Source organism: Enoplosus armatus, chromosome 21, assembly GCF_043641665.1.
Source record: "Enoplosus armatus isolate fEnoArm2 chromosome 21, fEnoArm2.hap1, whole genome shotgun sequence".
Taxonomy (NCBI): Eukaryota; Metazoa; Chordata; class Actinopteri; order Centrarchiformes; family Enoplosidae; genus Enoplosus; species Enoplosus armatus.
The window spans coordinates 12,163,040-12,189,265 of NC_092200.1; the positions used below are offsets into that span (position 1 = coordinate 12,163,040).

Genomic DNA, 26,226 nt, shown 5'->3' on the forward strand with positions numbered 1-26,226 from the left:
AAAGTAAGACAGTCAGACAAATAGAGAGAAAGATACAGAGACAGGGTCTAAGTGATGAGACAGATGAGGCAGCCAATGAGTGACAGAATGCAAAGGAGAGCAAAGGAGACAGAGACAGAGAAAAGAAAGGTTTGCCTTAATGTTATTCCGAGCTTCAATCAGCACTCACCCAGCTCTGCTCTCACCCAATCATCTTAGCAACACACTCATACATTGTACACACATATACACAAGTATCTTTCTGCCCATCAACTTTGGCCTGACAGTCTGAGTGCCATGGCAACGGTTCACATAGGTTTAAGCAGAGCACTCTGGGAGAAGAGAAAAGAGAATTGATGATTTGGGAAATGGATAAAATGCATGAATTGATATATAGACTACGAGACATACACACAGAAATGCAATGAAACTAACTGGTTGGCAGACAGGTGAGGTGGTCACGTTGAAAATCCAAACTAACAGGGGGGGGGTTTAAAGAAAGTGAGAGCAGTCGCAGGAAGGATCGAGGGAAGAGAGGTAGACAGACATGAAGAGAAAGTGATAAAGCCTGGGTTTAGACAGGCCTTTATGGGTTCACAGACGCAGACACCCTTTGAAGTTGTGAAGAGATTTTGGGCTTACAACAGTGACTGGAGAAAGACTTAAAAAAATTTGGATTGAAGTTATACACACAGACATGATGAGATACCAGAAATCAAGGAAACAAGATCACATCAAAGATGGATTATGGAAAAAAGAAGATGACGATAAAAAGAGATGGGCTACAAAGAACTGCACACATGTTCCATCATTTTATAATTTGAATATTTTCTTTTTCTTTTGAAAACCATCAGTAAAACTTTTGGCTTTGACATCATTAACACCATCTGCTTATAGTTGGAATTAGTGGATTGCTATCCCTTCTTACCTGAACATGAAATTAAGCTCACCACTGCAAAGCTGATGACAGAACCACAAGAGTGAAGAACAATGAAAACACATGCACACATGCTGTTACTACAACACATTTTAGTTCTACTGAAAAAATAGAAAAAATAGTGCGCACCGTGCAATATGAACTAAATTGGTTTTGTAAGATTTTTGTTAATGAGTCCTTACTCAAACACCTGTTACAGTTTTTGGAATCTAACACTCTTCCCCTTTGCTTGTGGCAAACGTCACCACAGTGATGCCGTTTGAAGTGTGGTTCTCTGCCATCGAGACCAGAAGTGAGTTTGGAAATTACTGGGTGATGTTGCGAATTAGGCAGGTCCAGGTTGGTCCAGCTTTTTTTAACATCGAGAGTGGTTCTGGGATTCTATAAACTACTGATGAGCCAGCTGGAGGCATCATGTGTTTCCCCTGCCACTGCCCATTCATCCAATTCAATATTGCATTCAGTCTTACAGCAACAACACATACTGCTAGCACTTAGAGCTGAATCTGTAGAAGTGTGTCTTCACAGTAGAATAAAGTAATATCAACTGTAACCAAAATGATCTCACTACAGTACTACAGAGTATGGTGTGAATGCTGCAGGTATAAATGAACAAAGCTTTCAAATACATCACAGAAAGAGAGCAATCAGACAAAACATAATTAGCAGACACAGCTTGTTATCAAGAGTCAAGAGTGTAGTCAAAATCCCTCCGGAAATAATTGGGATTTTCAGTAACTAAAAATGTGTTAGTTCTAGTGGTGTACATGCTTTACATGTTGTTCTGTGAAACAAAAAACACCAACTATTGCTTCTGGGAATTATGAACTGTCAATTCTTGATCCCTAATAATGTATAGCAATGTTTTGTTGATAGCAACAACTGGAAAACAACTGGAGCAGAAAAAGTTAAAGGCTTATTAGAACAAGCCAAATACAGTATAACTAAATATATGTATATTAAATTTATATGAAAAAAACATGAATATCTGATAAGATAAATAAACTGCATGTAGAGACAAAAACAATGAGATGAGATGCAAAACAAGCTGCTCATGTGTCAAAGCAATATGTCAGCGCTATTGGAGATGTGTTATTAGTGAATATTAAAGATTCACAAACTTTAATGTACCAAAACAGACTACATGTTATGAGCTACAGTTCAACTTTCGTTTGTTGTCATTTGTTGATCCCTAAAATATGAATGGGCAAATGGCTGAGATACTACTGTATAGCATATAAGATCATACAAAATGATGACTGACAAGCAGCTTCCACCGTATGGCGCACTACATAGTTTGTCCCCTCGATCCTTTGGCCTAAGGAAGCGAGAGTCAGACTAGAGTCTCCAAAACACACAAAACCTCTCCCTCTCCACTCATGTGCTCTGCTTCATTATTTCCAAGCCCTTCAGGCGTGAATTTGGCTCCCAGCAACCTCAGGCTTTATTTGAATAAAATCGATCTGCTCTTGATTATGCCGCTGAAAATTGTGCCCACGCATGACGGCGTCACACCCTCAATTTGTTCTAACAAGCAATAAGATGAGACTACAACCCAAAACCCCAACACTGAGTGCCTAAATGCAAATAAATGCATGACGCAGACCACACACATACACATGCACACAGACACAAAAAGGAAGACATACACTGATGGGCAAAGATGTGGGCAGATAAACACATAAATCCCTGAAAACTCAATAACACACACACACACACACACACACACTGAAAGGCACTTCAAACACAGACTCATTAGACAGCCCGCAGAGATAGAAGGAGAGGGAATGTTTAATAGCTTTGGGCTTCAAAACACAGCACATGCTGCATTTTTGAAAATATGGATGCTTTATTCATGACATCTTGTGTGTGTGTGTGTTTTCCTTCATATCTATCCTCAAGACAAGACAATGATGTCATTTGGGCTGATTCTTCTTCTAACAAGAGGCAAGTTGAAGGATTAGATTTCTGTTTCCATTCAATAAAGTGTGTGTCCCATCTAGTATTTATGTTTTGTAGGTTTAAGTGTGTAAACACAAAAGTATCAAAATGTGAAGGTGGGCTAGCCTATCCTTCAAGCCTATTATTTTCAGTCCTTGCTGGAGTAAAAGGGGACATTATTTTAAAAGCATTAAAAGGTTTATTTGTCACACAGCCACAACCCTTGTCAGTGTGTATTGTAGATATTAAAAAAAAAAAAAAACGTTGGATTAAAAGTAACACAAATCTGTGTCTGTATCCCCTCTGCAGTTAATGCATTAAAATCCTTTTGAAGAAATGGTTCATCTACAGTTAATTTCTGTTGCCGCCACATTTTCTCTTCACTTCCTATCAATGGGAGATTTTCTAAGGTGTACTCAAGACAAGAGGACGCTATTTATGATGGTAAGCACATTTTTGCAGAAGGAAACAACTTTTGAGAGCATGGGGAAATTAAATCTCTCTAAAAATCAGTCTAAATTGATGTGGTCCTTTAAAAAATGCAAATACTTTTCAGTGAAGAAACAAGACAAAAACTATACAAGTCCAGTGAACTATATCTTCAACCATTTATAGTCCTTGAAGTGAAGTTTAGGAGAGCAATGGGACTTAACAGGGAAAACACCAAGCAAAAGAAAGCCAATATATTTTACACCTTTTGGGATCCAGGTAGCCATTCTCCACTAAAATACTTTCTCCTTTTCTCTGTCTAGGCTTGTATCTGCCTCATTGTTTCTGCAAGCATCTGTTCCCTCTCTCTGCAACTATTTCTCCTTTCATTGTGTGTCAGTCGTTCTTTTTCTTGCACTCAATCTGTCCGTCTGTCTCGCTCTTTTTCAACCTAACCTACATTGTTATCAGCTCTTTCTATCTCTCTTTATCTGGACAGCATCATATATTATGAAGTTTTGTTAGGTATTAAAAACTTGTACAATAAATAATGTAAAAGGGGGCTTGGAAGTGCAAAAATAGATCATTCAAGGTCTCTGTCCTGCATCTGTGTGTATGTGCCTGAGCTGTTTTCTAGTAGGTATTCAGAACTGTCTCCACTACATCTGAAGATTTTCTTTCTTTTCTTTATCTCTTCTTCATCTGTCCTGTAGTCGTTTGTTACCACACGTTCTAGTTGAACCTGCAGCTGATCTGTCTGTACGTGTTGGTGTATGTGTGTGTCTGTGGGAGGGTGTTTGTGTGTGCATGTGGATGTGAGAGATCAAGAGCGAATGTTTTTATGTGTCTTTTTCTTCTCACCGTGGCAGGTGACAAAAAAAAAGAGGTTGAAAGAAGAACAACAGAGCAGAGGAATCAAGGAGAAATTAGAGAAAAGAGACGAGAGGAGCATATGGTGAAGGTAGAGAGGAGAGGCTGCATTGAGCGACAGTGAGTGGGTTGCTTTCACAAAAAAAAAGTTTGAAGAGGACTTAAAGAAGAAAAAGTCAAAGTGACTCTGTGGAATATGAAGGATTTTAACTCAATGACAAGGCCAAGTAATAAAATGATGGTTGCATTGATAATGGTAGTGATGTAATCAAAATATCTTATATCATAAAGTGTAACTATAAAGCTTTTTACATTGTCTCAGGTGGCTCAGGGCATGCTGCTTATGATTAAGCTGGAAAGGAACCATTATGAATCAGTGCTAAAGAGAGTGAAACCAGAACAGACAGCAAAAGAGGGGGAGAGAGTGTCAGAAAAAAGAGACGATGAAAGATGTAAAATGAGAGGGAAAAGGAAAGGTGATGGGCGAAGGGCATTTTAATCATTGTAAGGTGAAGGAAAGTAAAGGGAACAATGAGGTGGAGTGATATATTATTCATAATTAGCCGACTTGGTAAATTATTTAACAAACACAACCTCAGTGGAAAGGTGCTACCTGCAGCCACCCGCACTAATGGGAGTCCAGAAGAACCGTCTTTCTACTAGTTTATTCACCACAAAAACACAAAGCACAAAGATGCGCTTGCAGACAAACCCCCCCCACACACACACACTGCATTCTGCATATACCAAAGAAAGTCTCATCACACGGTGAAAGCTCTGCAGGACTTCAAACACCCTTGATCATTCCTTCACAATATCCTCCTCCTTCAGTACAGCGGGTTGTAGTTATCCTGTGCTGTTCTCAAGGCATCAATATTTACCGCCATATAAAATTTTGTTCGCAGCTCTCACAGGGGTGGGGAGAAGGCCCTGGGCATGCTTGGCTCTGGACAAAACACAACTTTGAACAGTAGAAAAAGAAATTAGACAGTATTGTTGTTACAGGCCTTACCTCTGGAAGCACATGTACCCACTGGCCAAGGATTGATTCTCCCCTCCTAAGTCTCCGCTACTCACCGGCACTACTTTCTCAATAAAGAAATAATACCAAGGAGTGTGGACTGCCATGCTTCTTTTAAAAAGAAGAATCCTGAGGGTGTTTTTTTGTATGGGATTTTATTTTTACCCTAAAAAAAGGTGAAAGAGGTGAAACGATTTTTGACGCAGTAGAGGTACTTGGATTTTAGTGGATTTGTCTAGCAGGCCATTCTTTCAGGGTTGTCAAGAGGGGCGCTCTTTTGTCAAGAGGGAGACCTACTGCTGTTATGCTGCACTTGAAATGGTGGGTAGTCACTCAAACAGCTTGAACAAAGACAATTTCCATTTGTGTGTGTTGCCCCCTAGTTTGTATGAGTCATTGTTTTTTTTGTTTTTTTTAACTCATATTTGCCTCTAAGCAGGTTGTTTGGTAGCACTTTACATTACAGCTCTGTGATAACAACATAATAATGGGGGACTGCTGTGGTAACTTTAGAGAGAAGAGCCACATAATAGAACCAAAACCACTTGTATAGCTATACACTATATTACTATAAACTAAATACCCAAGGTCAGAGTCTTTGCCTGGAAACACAAATGGCAGTTTCAATAAAATAACATTGGATCAGGGTTGGTTCAGGTATAATCGGAGACCCACATTGTGCAAATTTGTCTAGAGATGAAGATTGCAAATGCTTGATAGAGCTTGACAAGTCTGTCACTGATTCGAGCTTAAGAGTAGCAATATTGCTACTTATTTTCCAGTTCCTAGAAATGCAAGGCAAATTGTAGCCAGCTAAGATCTTATTAGGGCATAGCTTACACCTTACTACCAGAGGGAATATGCTAAGGGCTATCCCAGTGCAAACCTGCCTTGACATAAATAAATTTACTCTCTCCCTCTCACACTTGCTAAAACTGTTGAGGTATAAGTTGGTGTTGGCTTGAAATATACCTCCAAAATGTAATAGTATACCTCATTTTCAAAATATCTAATGCCTTTGTTGCGTACTCAACACCATTTCATTTTTAATCACTCATTTGTACTGAGTGCTAACACAATGTACAGTATGTTATGCATTAAGCAGTGAAACAAGGCACGTAGCACTATGCAAAAAAAGGACATCAATTACATTTCAAGCCTTGTTAATATGGGGCCCAGAAACAAAATACATTGATGTTCTATTGCAGAAAAAGCAGTACTCCTGAGAATAACATTGACCTCAGATACTGCAGCACATATTGATTCTCTTTTATGCCAATGTTGTTTTGAACAAGCTGTATTCCCACTATAACAAAACAAAACTACAATGCATGCAGTCATTTTTTATATATCATTATATTGTTATTATTTATGTATTTTACCACTGTCACATACTGACATTTTGCCTTTCATCAAGGGACACCCTCATGACACTATCATGTTGGCTATTTCTTTTACATCTAAGAACCATATATACCTCATCCCACAAATCCAAAAGGTAACTGGGTTAAATAATCAGATCTGCCCTCAATTAATTGCTTTCTTGTTTTTGATAAACGCAAGATGACAAGAAGGAAGGAAGAAAAGTACTATGCATTCTTACAAACTCTTACCCCTATAACTCCTCCATGTACTGTATACTTAGTACACATACTGACACACTGTTGGCTACTGCATTGTATTTCATTTATCACTACTGTACAGTACACATTCAGACGGCCCCTCTTGGGTATTCTCTAAATACGTCTTTGTCAAGTACACCATAATCATAACCATTTGTGTTGCATTATGTAGCTCCTGTGATCTGTTCTTTAGCAGCATAATTTGTGTTTAACATGTTTTGGTGGTGAATCAGGAGCAGCAATTCCCACTGTGGCCTCAGACAAAACAACAATTTGCAGACTTGTAGAATGACTTTTTCTGATGGAGACAAAAGTGACTGTTCTGTACAGGCATCAGCGGTGGAAGACGTACTCCATTCCATTCCTTGAGTAAAAGTATCAATGCCACAATGAGGAAAAAACAAATAACCTCCATTCAAAACCACTAGCAGTAAAATGTGAATCACTGTCAGATGGCTCCTCTACAGGAGCATATAATTCTCTTATACTAGTTAGATTATGTTTTTAGAATTCCTGAAAAGTTGACATTTGGCAAATACAATATTAACCAATACTTTTTACAATGTACAACATTTCTTTCTGGAATATATTTCCTTTGTAGCTCAAAAGCTCAATTACAAAAATACATTTTACAAAAATGAATATTTTAAGAACTGTAGAAAATATAAATAAATAAGCCAAAAAATATTACATTACAATCAAACGTTTCAACGTGTAGTTGTTAATGTGACTTGTTACACTGTTGAATGGCTACACTGCGCTTTATGCAATTTAGACAGTAATGCATTTATGTTGCCCATGTGTCTGTCATTTATGCAAAGAGGTTGAAAAATATTGGTATATTTATTTATATTTTGACAAAAATCATGGTTATATTATAGTGAAGGGCCATAATGTAAAACAAGCTGTGTAGTTAAACGGTTGTTCAGATGTGTAACAGAAATATGCTAAAACGTGCAGGATTTCCTCCAATGCTCCAACCATGCATGGTAGTTGAATACATTTGCAGTAACAATCTGTAGAAGCAGTTGCAGGGGTAACACATACATTTGACAGCTGCTCAGTACAGTCTGGTGGCCACTGAATGGATCTACTGGAGGACTTAGAGGTTAAGTGCCTTGCTCAAGAGCACTATGAGAGTTGTTTCTGGAAAAGAGAAGTGCGCTTCAAAACTATGAACTCATGCCCACTGTAGTATTTCCTCGTCATGCCACCATATCATCTTGCTGTGATTATGGTATTGAACTGGTAAGTCATTTTAAATAAAAGCATCAGATAAGTGTAAGTATAGTCTATAATGTTGAATGTAACTACAGTAGAGTGCATGTTGATGGTCTTAAAAGTTCTTGTGGATAAGCTGCCATCAGACTATACAATTAGTGTGATTAAGTGATTTCAACTCTTTCACGAGGCTGTGAAAGGATACCAAGACAAGAACACAATAAATGGGGAAGGAAACAGGAAGCGCAAGAAAGTGGGAGGCAGGGAGAAGGGTAAAGGAATGAAAACTAAAGAGAGAGGACAAGAGAAAGACATATGCATGTACTGTATAGGCAGGTTTATTTGTTATTTGTTTACTCCTTTCCAGATACTTTGCATGCACTAGCAAATACTTTCTATGGTACCAGACCAGGATCCAACAAAGTTACACACAGAATCAGTATTATTAAACTCAGGATTCTTCTTTTTCAGGTACATGGATCCAAAGATTAGAATGTAAAAGAAGCCAGTACCCTGCTGAGAATGCATATAAATGTACTGTACATCCAATAGGCTGAGATGTACAATGGTCACAAAGTGTAAAAGTAAAGCTCAAGTAAACGGTCATCAGAACATCACTGTTTTCTTACTGTAAAAACTAACACCACGTCTACACAGGAGGCGTAGCAGAAGCAGTACGTTAGCAAAGCAGTATGTCTACACAGGATGCGTTCAGGCACAGCATTGAGTGTAGCTCACCTGTGTTTTGGCAGTTCTTAGAGCCCAACGCGCAATCACTGTAGTCAAGTGTAACACAAAAGAATATATACCTGACGTGTAAAAATACACTACGTATAGTGAGTTAAATGCGAGCCATTACGCAGTCTATGTAGACAGCTGGATTGATTAGAATAGAAGCCTATCTGTTCTGTCAGACGCACGTGAGACAGTCAACAGACAAACTAGTTCTGTGTACACACGCTGTAAGAGTCATGCTTACATTTGGCTCATATAGCTGAGGCTGAAGGATGTCAGTTTTGCAGGTCTTCAATCATAAACCCAAAGACTGGATTAACAGAAACTTTGGCCTGATGACGGCGCTAGATAAAAGATCAGGGGATCAAATATTTTACAAATCATCCTCTGGGAACCATGAATTTATGTATGTATGTACAACGTTTCATGGCAATATATCCAATAGTTGTTGAGATATTTAAAAAAAAAAAAAAAAGTCAAACTAATGGTGGCCCTAGAAGAAAAAGTCAGGGGATCACCAAAGTGAGTGGGAATTATCCTCTGGGAACCATGAATGTCTTTTCATGGCATCCCATCCAATAGTTAAATGTAAGATGAACACATTTCCTAAGTAGATGAAGGTCATATTGATCCAAATTATCACTCCGTTTGTTGGTCAATACATGTCTCCGTTCTCGTATGCCTCACCTCAGGAGCTAGCTACTAACCACACAGAATGTACTGAATAGATGCATATAGGCTAACATTCAGGTTCATTCTCGGTCATTAAGATCACCTCTGATTTACATGGATGGTTTACCACATAGTAGGTTAACAGATACAATCTCATTGAAGTTTTCAGGTGAAAAACCTACTGTCATTATATTTTCAGTAAGTTATGTCTAACAAACCAGCTCAGACGCACAGCAAATATCCACAGAGGTAAATAAGACACGCACACACACACACATGCACACATTCTATATTAGGATGGTTACACAGGATCACCCATTACCACCCTTTGAAGTGTGCGAGTTGCTAATGGTTTTGGATCCCATTCTGGGAGAGTCTGTGGCCTGTCTGTCCATTAGCTGGCTGACACACTCTGCTGACTAAACACAACACTTCCAGTGCCCTTGTCCTCTGTTCCCCTCTCCCATGCCCCTCTTCATCAGGGAGATGAAAGTAGCCCACTGAGTTTGTGTGTTTCTGTGTCTCTGAATGTGTTTGTGTGTGTGTATCTGCATCCATAGAGTACAGGCGTAAGTGTGATGGCCTGATTTTGTTTGAGCAATCCAGAAGACCTGAAAGAGAAGAGGAGCAGGGAAGGCAAAGGACACAATTAAATTCTTCTCCCATTTAACACTTTGGGTTTGATTAAACTGTCGGATGAGTACAGACTTTGATTCTTTTCAAGTGACATTTTGAATAAAACTTTTTGTAGTTCATTTGGTCTGATGTAAGTGTAAGCCATTTAATGGATGCTTTTATCCAAAGTATCTTGCAGTATGACAAAACATACAGTGCACTTTTAAGTCATTAATTGCCAATTTCATTAATTGCCAATTAATATAATCTACATCAAACTAAAGTTCAATAAATGTTTCAAATTTCAATTTCAAGTTTCAAATGGCAAAATTTCCCTCTCTTTCAAATTGGCAAGTTGCTAAAGTCTAAAGAGTTTGTGGAAGGACTGGTTCTTAAAAAGGAACTACATTTATAGTCTGTTATGTTAAAATGAGTTGTCTCATTCACATTTATGGTCGGTAGTAGGCAATTTGAGTTTCTTTTGTCTAATTTCACGTAGGTACATGGTACATTAATTTTGTTATTCTACAACACAGGCCTGCACACACATATACAGAGCATATATACAAATATTTTAAATCAAAATAGAAAAATAAATAAAAACAATATATATAAAGTTACTTATATACATATATTATACAAAGGTAGTGGTAGTAGCATAACAGAAAGTTCCATGTCATTTATTTATGGAGTGCAGAGGATGAGGTGGAGTTGAGGAGTCTAACAACCTAAGGAAAGAAGCTGCTCTGTAGTCTGGTGGTACAACAGCGGATACGTTTGCCAGACGGCAGCAGGGTGAACAGGCTGTGGCTGGGGTGGGTATTGTTTTTTAGTATCCTTTGGGCTCTGCACAGACTTCTCACTTCCCCGATATCACTGATGATCGGTAGTTGGGTATCAGTGATGTTCTGGGCTGTTTTAATCACCCGCTGCAGAGCCCTCCTGTCCTGGGCCATGCGCATCCCATGCTAGTTTGTAATGTTTCCAGTCAGGATGCTTTCTATTGCTCCTCTGTAAAAATTAACAAGAACTTGGCACGGGAATTTTGCATTCTTAAGTTTCCTTAAGAAATACAGTCGTTTCTGAGCTTTCTTTACCGGGGTGGAGATGTGTGATGTTCATGACAGGTGCTCTGTGATGCTGATTCCCAGGAAGCTAAAACTGTTCACCTGCTCCACCTCAGCTCCACAGATGTAGACAGGAGGGTGTCTTTGCCTCCTTCTTCCTAAAATCACATCAGCTCCTTGGTTTTGCAGACTTTGAGCTGTAGGTTGTTTTCATCTTTGTTTTTTTCTTTTCAGAAACCAGTTAGTTAGCTTTTTTTGTAACTGCTAATTTGACTTGAGTCAATTACTTACCCAATTCAGGCTCAATGAACCATTCACACACAAAACCAACAAACTATTCACAAGACTGAAAATTGATTCAACAAGTAAGCTACTGACCCTCAACAAATTAAACTGTAAAAACTCACCATGAAGCAGTGTGTTTGATGTCACATAATATAGCCAAAGAATAACTAAACAAGTTCTAAACACTGGTGAGTTGATGAGGGTTAGAGTACATATAAATACATAATAAAAGATAATGACAGTTCAAGCATACTAAATACCCCAAGATCATTTAATGATTGCTGCAGAACAGCTGATGGGATGAACACCATGAGTGGGAGGAAACTATTCTAAAAATAAAAATAAATAAAAAAACAGTGAAGATCACAATAAAAATAAAGAACTTTTGCGGCACTGGCCACTGCCAACTGCCTGTAAAGCTGACTGCCTATGCCAGTGACCATCAGGGACTATAAAGACTTGAGTACACACCTGGATGCACAGACAACATTAGCTTCACATCTTGCCAAAGAATCAGACCCCACACTGAGTTTTTATGGCAGCACTTTGCACTGTGTCCTTCAAAGAATGCCAAAGAGCATTCGCCTCTCCTCGGCTCTCACAGTCAATCAATAGCACACTTTTCTGCCTCCTTAGTAAAAAGCAAAGAGGACTTCTGCTGCACTATGCATGCGTGTATGTGTGTGTGAGCGGATGTCGTGTGTCATTGTGCATTCCCCAAACGACACATGGAGAAACCTGCCCAGACATACGTACATGCAAGCACACACACATACATACACTCACTAGTCCATTCACGCTCAGGCGTGCACACAGACATCAGATTGCTTACGTATTCTATCCATCACCCAAGCTGCTGAAATACAGGAGGATGGTAGGGTGCTGGCTGAGTAGATAAATCTATAAATCAGATTTGATGTTTCCTGTTTGCCCGCCTGCCTATGTATGTGTGTGTGTGCATGTTTCTCTCTGCCATGTACTCAGCCAGCATCTCTGTTCGTCCCAGACACAGATTAAAGAGATGAAACTGATCTGTGATCAGCCATGCTGTAATCCCCTCCATGTTGGCCATCATCATTTCATCTCTAGACAACTGATGGAGATGCCAGCCGACAGGATGAGCATTTATAATGACATTAAAACTACTTCCCAAATATTTCCATTTGGGATGACAATTTCGAAATGTGAAGCATACCGTGAATTTCAATGGTGTGCGCTCATTAAGCAACAGTTTAATGGAGAATTAATGAAATTCCAAATTAATCAACTGAGCTGCTAAAGGATTGACCTAAGTCAATCTACAGCTGTGCTGCTGTCTTTAATATTGTCTTTGTGGCACTTTCAGCAGCTCTAAACTGACCTCATTGTTAATAAACTCACACAGCATATATTAATTAGTAATTTGACCTGTTTCCACAAAGGGCAGGATTAACCGGAATTACTGCTGGAGAGCATATTAACCGACTGTACGGTGTGTGGGAGGAGGGCTGGTGGTACAAAAATAAGCATGTATTCCAATACAGAATCATTTCCCAGTAATCTAAACCCTTTCAAGAACTTAACTCTATTTTTCACAAGCAGAATCTGGTTCATGTATTAGTTCACTGGCCATAGTTCGTTCCTACACAAGATACACATTTCATTGGGCCAGTAACTGCAGAGGCCGAGTCGGCAGAAATGAAAATCACTGACTACTCAAAAGCAAGCTACACAAGAATCTAATTTAGGTGACTGCTCTTCCTAAATAAAACTAGTTGATTGAAAAAGAATGAAAAGCACTAGCAAGAGGAATCGAGGACAGCAGAGTTTCCATTGGCCTGACATATATCTGGTTCCTCTAAGTAGACACCTATCATAACTTGGTTAAGTAGCCTGATGCCCATTTTTTAAGGTGACCTGTTACATCTATTGTTGATTTCTCGCAAAGATAATTCAGTCCTTCTTTAAAAAAAAATAGACCATTACATAGAATAAAGTTCAAGATGTCTGTGAAGGCATTCCAGGCAGGACTGAAGCCATTCTTAACACAAATGCTGGCCCTATTTTCTTCTTACTATATATTATTGTCTTTTAATTTGCATTTAATGTTTTTATGCTGTTTTTTCTCTGTTTTTATGCTTGTAATAAATTATGTAAAGCACTTTGAATTGCCTTTGTGTATGAAAAGTGCTATACAAATGAACTTGCCTTGCCTTATTTTATCTTAATGCTGCTAAACTGACACAAAACGGGCGCTAAACAGCTCCATGTGCATATTAAGTCTGAGTGGAGCTGTGGGCCCAGCATCAGTGCCATGGTCAGCAAACTAAGGCTTGACACTTTTGTGAAGTAAATGTAATTGTTGTGTCAGTGTTGTCTATTACTGATAATCTAGACAGCTTGAGGGAGAGGTGAAACGTACTGGGTGCTGACAGCAAGATAAGGAGAGACAAAATGGTAAGGAAAGTCAGATGACCAAGATATGAATGGGCAAGCAACATGAAAAGAGACAGAAACAATGTGGCATTAAATAGAGAAAAGGAAGAATGAAGTGGGTAAGAGTAAAACCTGGGTCACATTGCCTACCTCTACCTGTGTGTGACGGCTACCGTGCTGAACTGCTGCGGCTCACATGCTTGTGGTGTCCACAAATTGAGTTTGCCACATATTCTTTCAAATGTGTGGTATATTCTACAGATATATACATTGAAACTGTTGTGAAAATGTGTAATGTTGGTATGGTGTCCATATGACAATCAACAGATCATTTTCACTGTCTATTTTAGCAGAGAATGGCACGCATCACTGGAAAAATAGATTTATGGCTGCTCTAACCCGTTAACATGGGCGCCGAAATTAAAAGCTAGAGGTTCTGCAACACACACACACATGGTCCTCAGGTAGGCGGTGTGGCCCGGGCACAAAGCAGTCTGATGTACGAAAGAGAGAAATGAGGAAAGGAGAGACAAGCACATAGACAGATGGGGACCAAGAGAGAAAAAGACAAGGAAAGCCACAGTGAAAGAAAAATATAGAAGAGGGCAGAGAAGGCAGGTGAAAGAAAGGTATAAGGAGGAAGCAGTGACCCCTGTCTGACTAATCTTAGCATACACTGGAACAGCACCTTGAACCAGAGCTAATGGACCACATCCACATCTAGCCTCAACTCTCTCTTTTTCTCCATCTTACACACACAAAGAGCTATTTTTTATCACACAAGTTTACACCTACACACACACCTAACCCCTGCTATTCACAGACATACACACTGACACGTACAAGTATGTAGTCACCTGAAGCGACTGTTTGCCACCCACACACACACAAAAGCCAAGGCAGGTGATTTGCAGTATAGACTATACACACATTTCCTGTACATTTGCTGCACATGTACTGTACACACACACACACCTTTTATTTCAATGTGTCAGATATATATTCAGTCAACATTTAGATAAATATAAGTATCATTTTGGACTCTGTATCTGCAGATACCCGATATTAAAAAGGACTCCGATCAGGACACACACACACATACACATACTCTATTGTGTGAATCCTAGTGTTTGTGGCAATCCTGCTAGAGATTATTCCAAGACTCTACAAGAGACCAGGCCTGTCTGACATCCCAATTACTGTGCCCTTTAACCAGTTTCCTCCAGACTGAGCCAGTCCACAGACACACACACACACACACACACACACACACACTCCACAAGAACATGTGCACACAATGTAAGCAACCACGCATAAAGAAACGCACACATCTGTTTGCACACTCAAATCCAGTTCCTCACACACACACAAAGACACACACATGTTCATTCAAGCACACCCAAGGAACACAATGAACATTTGTCCACTTACTGCACAGAGCAACAGATCAAAAAATACATGCACACACATACACACACTCAGAGATCTATTTCTCACTAAGCCTATTAGCAGTGATCTGATTTTAGCAGAAATGTTGTTCACATTAAACAAGGCAAACAACTCCTATTTGCCCTTCCAGTTACATTTCTTCTGCCCTTTATTTCCACAAACACTCATACATGCACAACAACTTCACTATATGGCGAATAGAGATACACACACAGAAACACACAGGTTATGTTTTCCAAGTGACTGGCTGGCTGCAGTATGTTCCCATTCTGCCTCTGTGCTTTCCCTGTGAGTCTAAAAAGAAAAGGAGGAGTGTTTCTTCAATGGAAGTAGCCCAAAGATTAATTCACTTAATCTTGGGCTGTAAATGGGGTATTCAAGCGGCTTAAAAAACAAATTGAATGCAAAGGCTGAGAGTAATAACAACATTTGTCTTAGCTGAGGCACAATGCCCTTTCCACAGCACTCTTCCACATGAGCTGGTGGCTAGATTTCTAACATCCATTATGACAGAAAGGGACTTGTGCATACGCACATGTACGTACATGCACGGTCTGACAAACACACAAACTCGCTCTCTCACACATATACACACACATTTTGACTATGCTACCTACTGTATGGACCTACTATGTATGGAGTGACATAACGATGGAGAGTGAAAGACAGGCATGGTGAGACTCAATATCAATGAAGAGAGTACGGCTGTGTATGTGTGTGTGTGTGTGTGTGTGTGTGTGTGTAAATTGAACAGATGTTGTGCTGTGGTTTTTAATGTGTAATCCCCAGATTCATCATGTTACCCATCAGGCATGCGCAGATCAAAGGGTTAATGTTGCAGAATATAGGTTTAACTCAAAGGAAGGACACAAGCAAAAGCAACAGTATAAATTCTCCACTGACAGTACGCTGAATGCACCTCTATATGAGTCAAGATTACTAAATCACTGGCAAACTCGGCTAATGACTTATTAATGCTGATTATTGTTACATGAGCAATTACTAATTAGTTAATGTAATTAGCTCAAAGTCTCATTAAATCACTGTATTCGTTATGTAATGTACTCAGTATGGCTAAATAATGTATGTATGATTAATCAGTGTTTTCCATGCCATATATTGGAAACTCATTCAGGCCATCATTGGTGTCCTGCAAAAATCTTAATATCTCCTCTACTGCAATATTTGACGTGTGGCAAATCGATACCTTGATGTCTAATATCATACTCATAGCAAAGGAAAAATTAAGCGTTTTTTTCTCAATAACTAAAAGTTTGACATGATGACAGATAGCCGTTTATGCAGAGCAGTGGGCATACTGAATAGTACAGTAGCGCAGTGTAGTTTAAAGTACACATAATGACGTAATTACATCTCTCTACAGTTCTGCTTATCACATGATTTTTTATGACTACATTAACAATTTTTGTTTTGAGAACTCCTATTCTTCTTATGTCATTTTCTTTTTACCTTTTTGTGCTTTTACTTGACATTTAACTATGGATCACTCTTGCTTTCCAAGTCAGGGAACACATCAGTCATGCTGGATTAGCTCAAAGGTCAAAATAATGATTACAAAAATAATTATTTTTCCTTAATAATAGTGTGTGAGTTAATTACCAATAGGACGCTAGCTGGAGAATAATCAGCTAGCAATTGAAACAAACACAGAGCACAAAAGATAAAACAAAATAATAATGGTCTGGAGAGCAATCCCAGAACAGACCACTGAGGAATTTACTGCTTCCACGTGGCAAGGGAACTCAAACTCAAAGTGAAGGCAACTCAAACCACTGTCTTTTTTCCACATAGAAATTTGATCATAAATCAATAAGGGAACTGATTAAAAATGGGACCAAGAAGCAGAATTGATAATGGCATTGGTATCAATAACAGCTTATCAATTCCCATCCCTAAACATGCCACTGTAATTAAAACATGCTACAAATGTTCAATAAATGCTATACTTTTATCAATAACAATTAAAAAAAACAATAATACATTCATGTTATTATTCTGCCAGGTAATACAGTGCCTCTAGTATTAGTATGGATTTTCAGTCACTTGTTGCATGAACAAACGTGTGCATTAATTAGTCATTTTACAACACTTTTTCACAGCAGAGGGTGGCCCAACACATCACTGGTACTCCACTCCACACCATTGAGGCTGTCCAGCACAAGTGGTGTCAGCAGAGGGTGCGCAGCATTGTCAGGGACACCTTTCACCCCATCCACAGACTGTTTGCCCTCCCCCCTTCTGGGAGGCACTACAGAAATCTCTGTTCCAGGACCCATAAGCTCAACTCTGAACCACAGTGATACACTGATGCTCTCCCTAGTATTGGATGTAGTTCAAGAGCATGTACAAGGGGTATAACAAGGTTCTAGTCAGTGTGTCTAAACCTTCTCCCTGCCACTGAAAGAGGTGACTGCCCAGTTTTACTTTATGCTGCTTTTGACACTGTTGTTTTGGCACTGATGATTTGGGTCAGGTTCACAAACACTGCTTTTAACTGTTCTAACACCTCCAGCACCCTGGTGTAGCTCAATTCTGGCATTCCCCCAAGATTAATCTAGGCCAGTTGTTGTGCCCTATCTATTAGCTTCCTCTTAGTGATTTAACTGGAAGATTTAAGGCCAAAACAAACAAGTTTGGGAACCACCTTTCATAAGCTCACAGCAAAATCTGAATAAAAAAATCAAGGGGTAGTTCAAAACTAAATACACAGGGTTACTCAGTGAGGTTTCCCACAGGTACAATCAGCACCAATTTCAAGTCCTGTGTCTCCTCACTTGATAAGGAAAAGATTTAAATATGGACAAATATTGTGACTGTCAAATCAAATGTGTCCTAAAGTGATCCAGTAAAATTTGTTTATAAATAAATGTGAAGCAAAAAAGTTTCAAACACTGGAAAGTCACATCATCATCTAAACCTCTCTCCATAGTCTGCTGATGGGGCAGGTTCACCTGCCCAAATCAAATGACTCCCAGTGGCTTCCTAACCTAAAATCTTGTAGCAAAAACTGAGCTCCTGAGGTTTGAGCTGGCTTTGCAAGGCTAGTCTTTTAGGGCTCAATGAGGTCCAGCCCAAAGTTACAGCTCAGGATTAACTTTACAGAGTATCATATATATATTCCAGATAACAACCTTCTTTGACAGAAAGGAACATAACAAAAGTATAATGACTTTATTTTTGCTGTCCTCCTCTTTTATTTTATAATATTTGTTATTCTGATTTTATTTGGTTTCATTTTATTTTGGCTAAGTTTTACCAGCTGTTTTTTTTCTTTCTGTATCCCCTGACACTATGTGTTCATACTGTAGGTCCTATACAGACAGATTTAAAATGATGATGAGCTCCAATAAACAGATTTTAAGTGGATATTCACATCAACTGAAAAAGCTATTATGAAGGCTGTTATTTGATCAATCAAGTTGTAAAACAGTCTGGTATTACCAAAGGGAAGTGCAGTATTAGGTGGCATACCCCGGTCCGTTCTCTGACTAATGCAACGGCTTCGCTCTGATGCAGATACAGATTATAATAACAATGGTAATATTGAATGACAAGGTGTCGGAGAAAATCCTCACCTCCTGACCATCTTTCCTCGAGCTGTCTCTCCTCATCCTCCTCTCTTTTCTGATAAATGCTGCCTCCTCTCTTCCTCCTTCTATCCTGCCTGCCCATTTTCCATCTCAGAGAACCTTGTCTAACGAGGTGGACAGATTCTGACGAGTTCTAATGAGAACACATTCCACTAGAATAACTTTCCAATCCTGCGCATTCGGACATGCACGCACACGCACACACTTACAGTAGCTTATATAGAGATGCATGTATGTACATATTTGTACCTTCAGACGCAGAATTACACACCTGTACTACAGTCCCCATTATGGGTTCAGGTTTCAATTAATGCATGTGAAGTCAGTAACATTCAATGACCTGGAAAGGTTTGTGAGGGTGTGTGTGCGTGTGTGTGTCTGTGGAGGACGGGGGAGGACAGAGAAAAAGAGAGGTAGTCCGTGTGAGCTGCATGGTGTGGGCCTCTGTGTGTGGGAGTGTGTGTGCATGTTACGTTACTGACATTGTTAAGGGAATTATGCTGCATGACTTGTCAGTGTACATTTGTATCACTTCGGTCTTGCTCCCATGATGAAACATTGATAGCCTCGCAGTAGCGCTACCAAGAAAAAGTTTCAATTCTTCAAGGAGGCCAATACAGCAGTCTAAGTGTAAAGCTGACAGGAAATAGACAGAAAGAAAACAGTCATGGTGCTCTGGCATTTCTTTCAAGTAGATGTTTGCTATGCTTGTGATCTATGAAATTAATAAGAAAATCAGCAAAAAGACTTCACGTAAACGTGAATATGTTTCAGCCATTTATTTTTGTGCATGTTTGAATAAATATTTTGAAACGTGTAAGGGTGAAGTCTTTTCAGTTCTTAGTCCTATTATCATAATGCTATGTTATCATGCAACTTGTTAAGATATTCGTTTTAAGCCAAATTCATATCCATTTATTATTGGTTCCTGTGAAATAAAGCAAGACTGATTCCTTGTGCTTTGAAAGTAAAGTGCTTTTTTGAAGCAGGGGCTCATAGGTCAAGCATTTTTGTCTCAAAAGCACTGTCGTGAATTCATGTTTTAGTGGGCTAAAATATTCATACACTGATGGAGCTAGCAAAATTTAAGAGCTGTAAGAGACTGAAGGGGGGGACTGCCGTGTGGCTGTGTCTGTTTGGCTCTGATCCATGTCAGTCTGGTTGTTGCAGTGGAGACACACACACACACACACACAGAGTAGGTGCTGCTTTGAAAGTTTGCATGAGCATGCACAAGCAGACACATCACATTACTTCCTTCAAAAGTGGCGAGTGGGGACTTTTTTATCAAACATATTTGTAATCAGGAGTGGAACGAGAAGGGGACAGATTATGAGGAGAGAGACTGGGTCGATGAAAAAGAGAAGATGAAAAAGTACAAGGAGGAAGGAAAGTGATTACGGCCAGATGATAAAACCACTGAGGAGAGCCAAGTACGGATAGAAAGAATTAGAGTTAGTTAGGGACAAGAAAAAGGGCAGGGGGTGAGAGGGGGAAAAACAGAATCAAATGATGAGAGAAAGACTGGGGAATCAGAGCACTAAGGGGGAGTAGTAGGGAGCAAGAGTAGTTTAGGGATGTGACAGTTAAAAAAAAGGGGGGGCATAAAGGTTTTTTTATTGGATTTTTTTTAAAAGGAGAGCAACGAAGAGCTAGAAGGAGAATGAGAAAAAGAGGCTGAGGGAGATTTATTGAAAATAGAGGGAGTGTGAAGGAGCGATAGATTAAAAAAAGCAGGAGGAAGAGAGCAATTTAGACAGAGGAGGACAGGGCGGAAGAGAGAAATGGCAGTGCAATTAACAACTAGACCTTGTTTCCTAGCTCTGACTCACTTGAGTCGATGCATGATAAATCTACAAATGTGGACACACGGCCAAAACACAGGCAGGTGCACACATATAAATACACAGGGGCCAAACAAAGCTAAACACCAAGTATTGAGCTGATCTAATCTGAGGCCAAACCAGTCTCCTTCCTCCAGTTCTAATCCTATTATTACCACCTCCTACTGGGAACTACCACACATAAACAAAGATAAGACACAGGACTGGCATCAGGTTTACCTGTGTGTTCGTTAATGTGTTGGTTTTTAGAAAATTATAGCATATCTCATTGACATTTTTCCAAAGGTGACTGATGATATGATAATAATCACGGTGACTCATTTGTTGACAGTAGAAATGAGCAATACCGCTACTGTGAGTGTGGTAAGACTGTGAGGACATACCAGATTATTCTCTGGTTGGCTGTGGATCCACCACAAGCAGTCAAATGTTAAAATGAGGTGTCAAATAGGATAATGTGCAACAGGATGCAACTAAATACCTTCATTTTGTTTCACATGGTAGACAATGAATTATGTTGAAGACCAGGACACCCTGTCTTGCCCTGTGTGGCCCTGGAGGTGCAACCAGACTGATGTCAAATGGCCTGGCACGCTTAATGAGATAAGGAAAGGCTAATCTGATTCTATATCAGACAGGCTCTAGGGGCATCCCATTTAGCCACCCATAGTGTCACTAACACACTGACTTAAAGGCACATCTTTTACTTTTCACACACTGGTGCTGAAAATGTTTAATGTTTATTTAAACCCTGTCCTTTACACAGGAGGCAATGAATAGCAATGGTGCAAAGCAGAGCAGGAGAGTTCAAGGCTGATTAAAGGAAAGATTTTCCGTTTCAAACAATGAGGTCAAACCAAACTGTTAACATTCAAGAATACTGTACGACTGTGCCCAAAATCTGTGCATACAAAATGTACTTCAAGTACAATATGTTGTACATTAATACACTGTGTGCATTGAGCTGATATTCCTGTCAGAAATCCCCCATGTAAACCATCTTAAATCAAAGAAATGTGTTGATTTGAATTGCAAATGGAAAAAGAAATGTCCCAATGACTATAAAACATCATAGTAGGTAGTAAGAGACCTTGCTTGAGACACATTACAACAACAAATTCACATACAGTACAGTGACAAATCATTAGAGTGTACAGCTGAAGTACAGCAAGGACAAATGCAATCTACTTTTCTTCAGTTGTGTGAGCGTCTGTGGTCACATGAGTTTGTATTTCTGAGGGCTCTTATACATGCTTGTGTGTGTGTCTGTGTGTATGTTCATTTAATTTTGTTGGACTGCTATAGATGTTCATCAATTGATATCACTGTGCTAGCTTGCCAATGAAGTGTTACTGAGATGCAACATAAAACTGACGGAAGCTTGAATGTATATGCATGAACATATAAATGAACATGCAAATGCACTCAAACCCATATACAAAAGAGGCAAAACATACACATAAATCTCTCTTTATTGCTCCCCCTTTCTTTCCTTGATACACATACCTCATAGAAGCATTTTCAATGTGCACTTGGGAGACGCCACACAGACGGTGGGTCAACCAGCCCATTGACTTTTGTGAGTGTGTTTGCCCCAGTAGGATGGAAATGTTAATCTTTTTTAGTCCATGCCTCAGACCATTGGTCACAATGACATTGTCTATTCCCCCGAGTGTTTCACATCTAGTCCCTGAGCAGGGATAAAGTCAGCACTCAGATTTAAGCTCAGGGGTGGAACTGCTGGTCCGATTCAACATGCTGTTTGTATGACTCTCTCTTTCTCTCACACACACTCTTGCTTGCCACCATGATATTCCTGTTTGTTGAACTGTTATATTTTGTATTGTAATGCACAGAGAGATATAACAAAGAGCATTAGGGTATACGGTGAATATAAAAGAATTTACCTAATATTAAGTTTACAGTGACTTCTTCTTTCTTACTTTTGCCTCTTGCGCTATCACTGTAAAAAGTTACGGGGCTTTAACAAGACACTGAATCTCAACTTGCTCCAGGGACACTGAGGCTGACCTAGTCAGACCTGCCAATTGATGAGAGCAAGAGAACTGAGGATTTCAATAAAGGGATCAATAAAGTATTATAAATTAAGTTCTATTTGCTGTGAGGTCGCTCTTATGAGCACCAGCTTTGTGAAAGAAAAACGGGTAACATATAATATGGTACACATAAATGTGAGTAGTTACTAAGGAACGAGAGAGGTAAAAGTCGACCCGATGATTAATGAATCGTTAATGAGTAGCCTAGTTCCTGAATAACTCAAACTAACTCCGAACCGAATAACTACTCAGTATGACTTTACTTGGGGGTGCACAAACAGGGTAACTACTTATTAAGTAATTAGTAATGAATGAACGGTTATGATGAAGGTGGTTATTCTGATTCAAGGATACTTATGAACTAATCATTACCACATTATTTATTAATATAGTATCTCCCAGTCTGTTCTATAATGACTCTTCATTATCTACTACATAGTCCTCAATTCGGAGTTGTTCAGCAACAACTCATTAACATTCATTAATTATCATGTTGTTCCTTAGATGCATTTTTGTATACCTTATTGTAAAGTGTTACCGAAAAATGAAGTGCCTATCTCCTCCAGCTCTCCTTTCATCTCTTCTCTTCTGAAACACTCACTGAAGCGCACGCACACACACACATATCTGTGCACGCACATGCACACGCAAACGGCTCGCGGTGCAGTCTCTCCGTTGTTGTCTGTCGAATGGGATGATTAATGAGACGCGTCCCCGGACACATTCATCCGGGACCCGAGAAGCCCCGGCGATCACCGGGGGAATCAGTCACACCGGCTCATTCACCGTCAGCAACATCGGAATGACTGTGAACCAAGTGTGGATGATTCCAGGAAAAGACAGAACCAAACATAACGGGTCATTTAAAGATAGATAGGACCAATAATAGCACATTAAAGCTTAAAAATATCAGGCAGATAGTACGTTTCAAAATATAGCCTACCACGGGAAATACCATTAGAAAGAAATAAGTACACCACATAAACACCATGAATGCCTGGATATATCTCAATGAGAAGTTCAAAAATTACGCAAAGTCCGGCAATGTGTAAACAAACTCTCGATAGCTTCAACTATATGGGGCTTAAGAAAAAGATCCATCCTCAGTATTTAAGGTTTGTATTATCATCTGAGCTATGCAAGTCGTTCAGTGACCGTTTGCTGAAAAGTAAAGTTGTCTAAAATAGGCCCAGACCTGGTAATAGAGGAGAGACTAATCAAAATCCAAAGAGTATAGAAACTTCATCAACAACCTATACCAGTTTACGCAAGCAATAGGCTCAAAAGTAGAAATCTTGAATGTGCCTCTGGGTCAGTGACAGTGAAGACTCAGCTTCCACGAAGTCCATTAAACCATAACTCCCTCCTAAACATTTAAAGATTCAACAAAATCTTTGGATTTGGATTTGGTCTGAAAATACATACAGTGGTTTTATAGGTCTAATGCTAATCCCAAAAAATCCCGAAAGGGCTAAAAAAAAAAAATAGCCTAACATTTGTGAAATGGTTTCAAAGTGTTCGTCTCTCAAATGCAGTCTGCCCCAGGATCGAGATTGCACAGAAAAACAGCAAACCACAACTGACAGAGTGAAATGTCATTCAGTAATCCAGCCCTTCCTGGAAGCCCGGACAACCCGTGATCACCCCGCACTGGTATAAAATCCCGGGCGCTAAAATCAATGGACCAGAGATCCCAAAGAGTTAACACGTGTGGCTCTAAACTCAGGAGGTAACCCCGCTCCCTCTCCCTTTCCCCAGTGCAGTCTGGCTCTTACGCTCCCGAGAGCCCCAGCTGGCACCACCGGGATACCTGCAGCCCCCCCTCGGTAAACGCACCGTCTCTGCCTCTCCTGTTCTGCTCCAGTGACGGGCTCGGTCTGTTTTCCACCCGCATATCCGGACTCACCCGTTCAGCACTGGGAGACACATCCAAAAAATTAAGAATAACAACTTACGGGTTGTTGGCAAAGCTCCGTGCACATCGTTGACATGGCTGAAAATCCACAAAGCGACCGACAATAACAACGTCAATCCCTGGGCAGGACGGTGCCGGCGCATCTTCACGGCCGGTGCGGACGCAGCAGAACTGGAGAGGAAAACAGCGGGGAGGTGGTAACGCCAGTCGGTCCGTCAGACTCGCTTCTCAGTTGAGGACTGGCGAAGAGGAGCCGGGCTGCACCGACTCACTCTCACTCTCTCTCTTTCTCGCTGTGTGTGTCTCCCTCTCTCTCTCTCTCTCTCTCTCTCTCTCTCCCTCTCTCCCTCTCTCTCTCTCTCTCTCCCTCTCTCTCCCTCTCTCCCTCTCTCCCTCTCTCTCTCTCTCTCTCTCTCTCTCTCTCTCCCTCTCTCTCTCTCCAATAAAGAGATGATGTAAGGATCGCGCTGACAAACCGGCTGGCCTGTGCAGCTATCTCGCCTCCTTATTAAGCGATCCCCGAACAAAACAAAACAACCGTGTCTCCACCTGCACAGGACGAGAACGACTAGGTGCGACTGTAACGTACTGTGTGGGCTCCAGCAGTTCAAGGAGGCATGGCTGCGCAGCACAAATCCACTGAGCTGATTTCTCCTCTCCAGCGCTCCTGTGCGCTGTCCGTGGTGCTGAACTTATCTCAGTCTTTCAGTCTCCCTCTCTAAATGTCTTTTCGTTTCTTATAGCGAGACAGTGCCCCCCTCCTTCTCTAGGTGGTGGTAGCCTTGTACTCGTATTCGTCTCCTTTCCTCACACCAAAAGCTCTGACACAAATGACACATGACCTACAGTCACTCTCTATGTCTTGATATATCTTCTGCTGACATGCTTTTGTTGTAAAGTGCTTGTTGAGTAAGCGTAATAATGAGGATTCTTTAATAAACGGTCCTGGACATTTTTGGTAAGCAGCTATTCCCAAATTAGCTTAGCTAGAAAAAAAAATGACAGAGATAGGCTGAATGAAACGCAAGGTTAAGTTCACAAAATGTTACATTGCTTTTATTAAACTGTATCAACTTGCTCTGGCATGTTACAGGTTTGCAGAGAACATGCTGTTGTTTAATCTCAGCAAAAATACACCATATAATAGATACTTATAATGTGTTTTCAGAAACACATTTATTGGACATCTATCCTCAGTATAGAGACATCTGTCAGAGATTATGCACTTTAACTCTTCTTAGATATATCTGTATTAACTTGGCACGTCTCAGTTTTATTGCTTCCAGATTGTACCAGATCTCAAACAAGCTCTGAAATTAATTTCAGACAAACTAAGTTCTCTCAGACTTACCTATTGGTTCATGGCATCTCTGCTGGTCTTCTAGACTTTTTGCTTGAAGTGTGGATGGATGACCACTTCTAGAAGTCCAAATGTTTAGACTCAGCATTTTGAGAAATTCATTGAGAAAGCTGACATCCCAAGCATTTAGACATTTTAAAAAAACCTTTCCCACTTGTATGCCTCTGCCTAATCTGCCTCC

General features: G+C 39.9%; 1 protein-coding gene across 1 annotated transcript in view; it reads right to left on the minus strand.

The window, feature by feature from the left end:
- The window catches only part of cntnap2a (contactin associated protein 2a), a 272,982-nt gene extending 248,154 nt beyond the window's left edge, over positions 1-24,828 (minus strand). The window contains exon 1 of the mRNA XM_070928498.1: positions 24,726-24,828. Within this exon, the coding sequence (XP_070784599.1) occupies positions 24,726-24,828 (103 nt within the window). The remainder of the gene's footprint in view (positions 1-24,725) is intronic.
- Between the last annotated feature and the right edge of the window lie 1,398 nt (positions 24,829-26,226).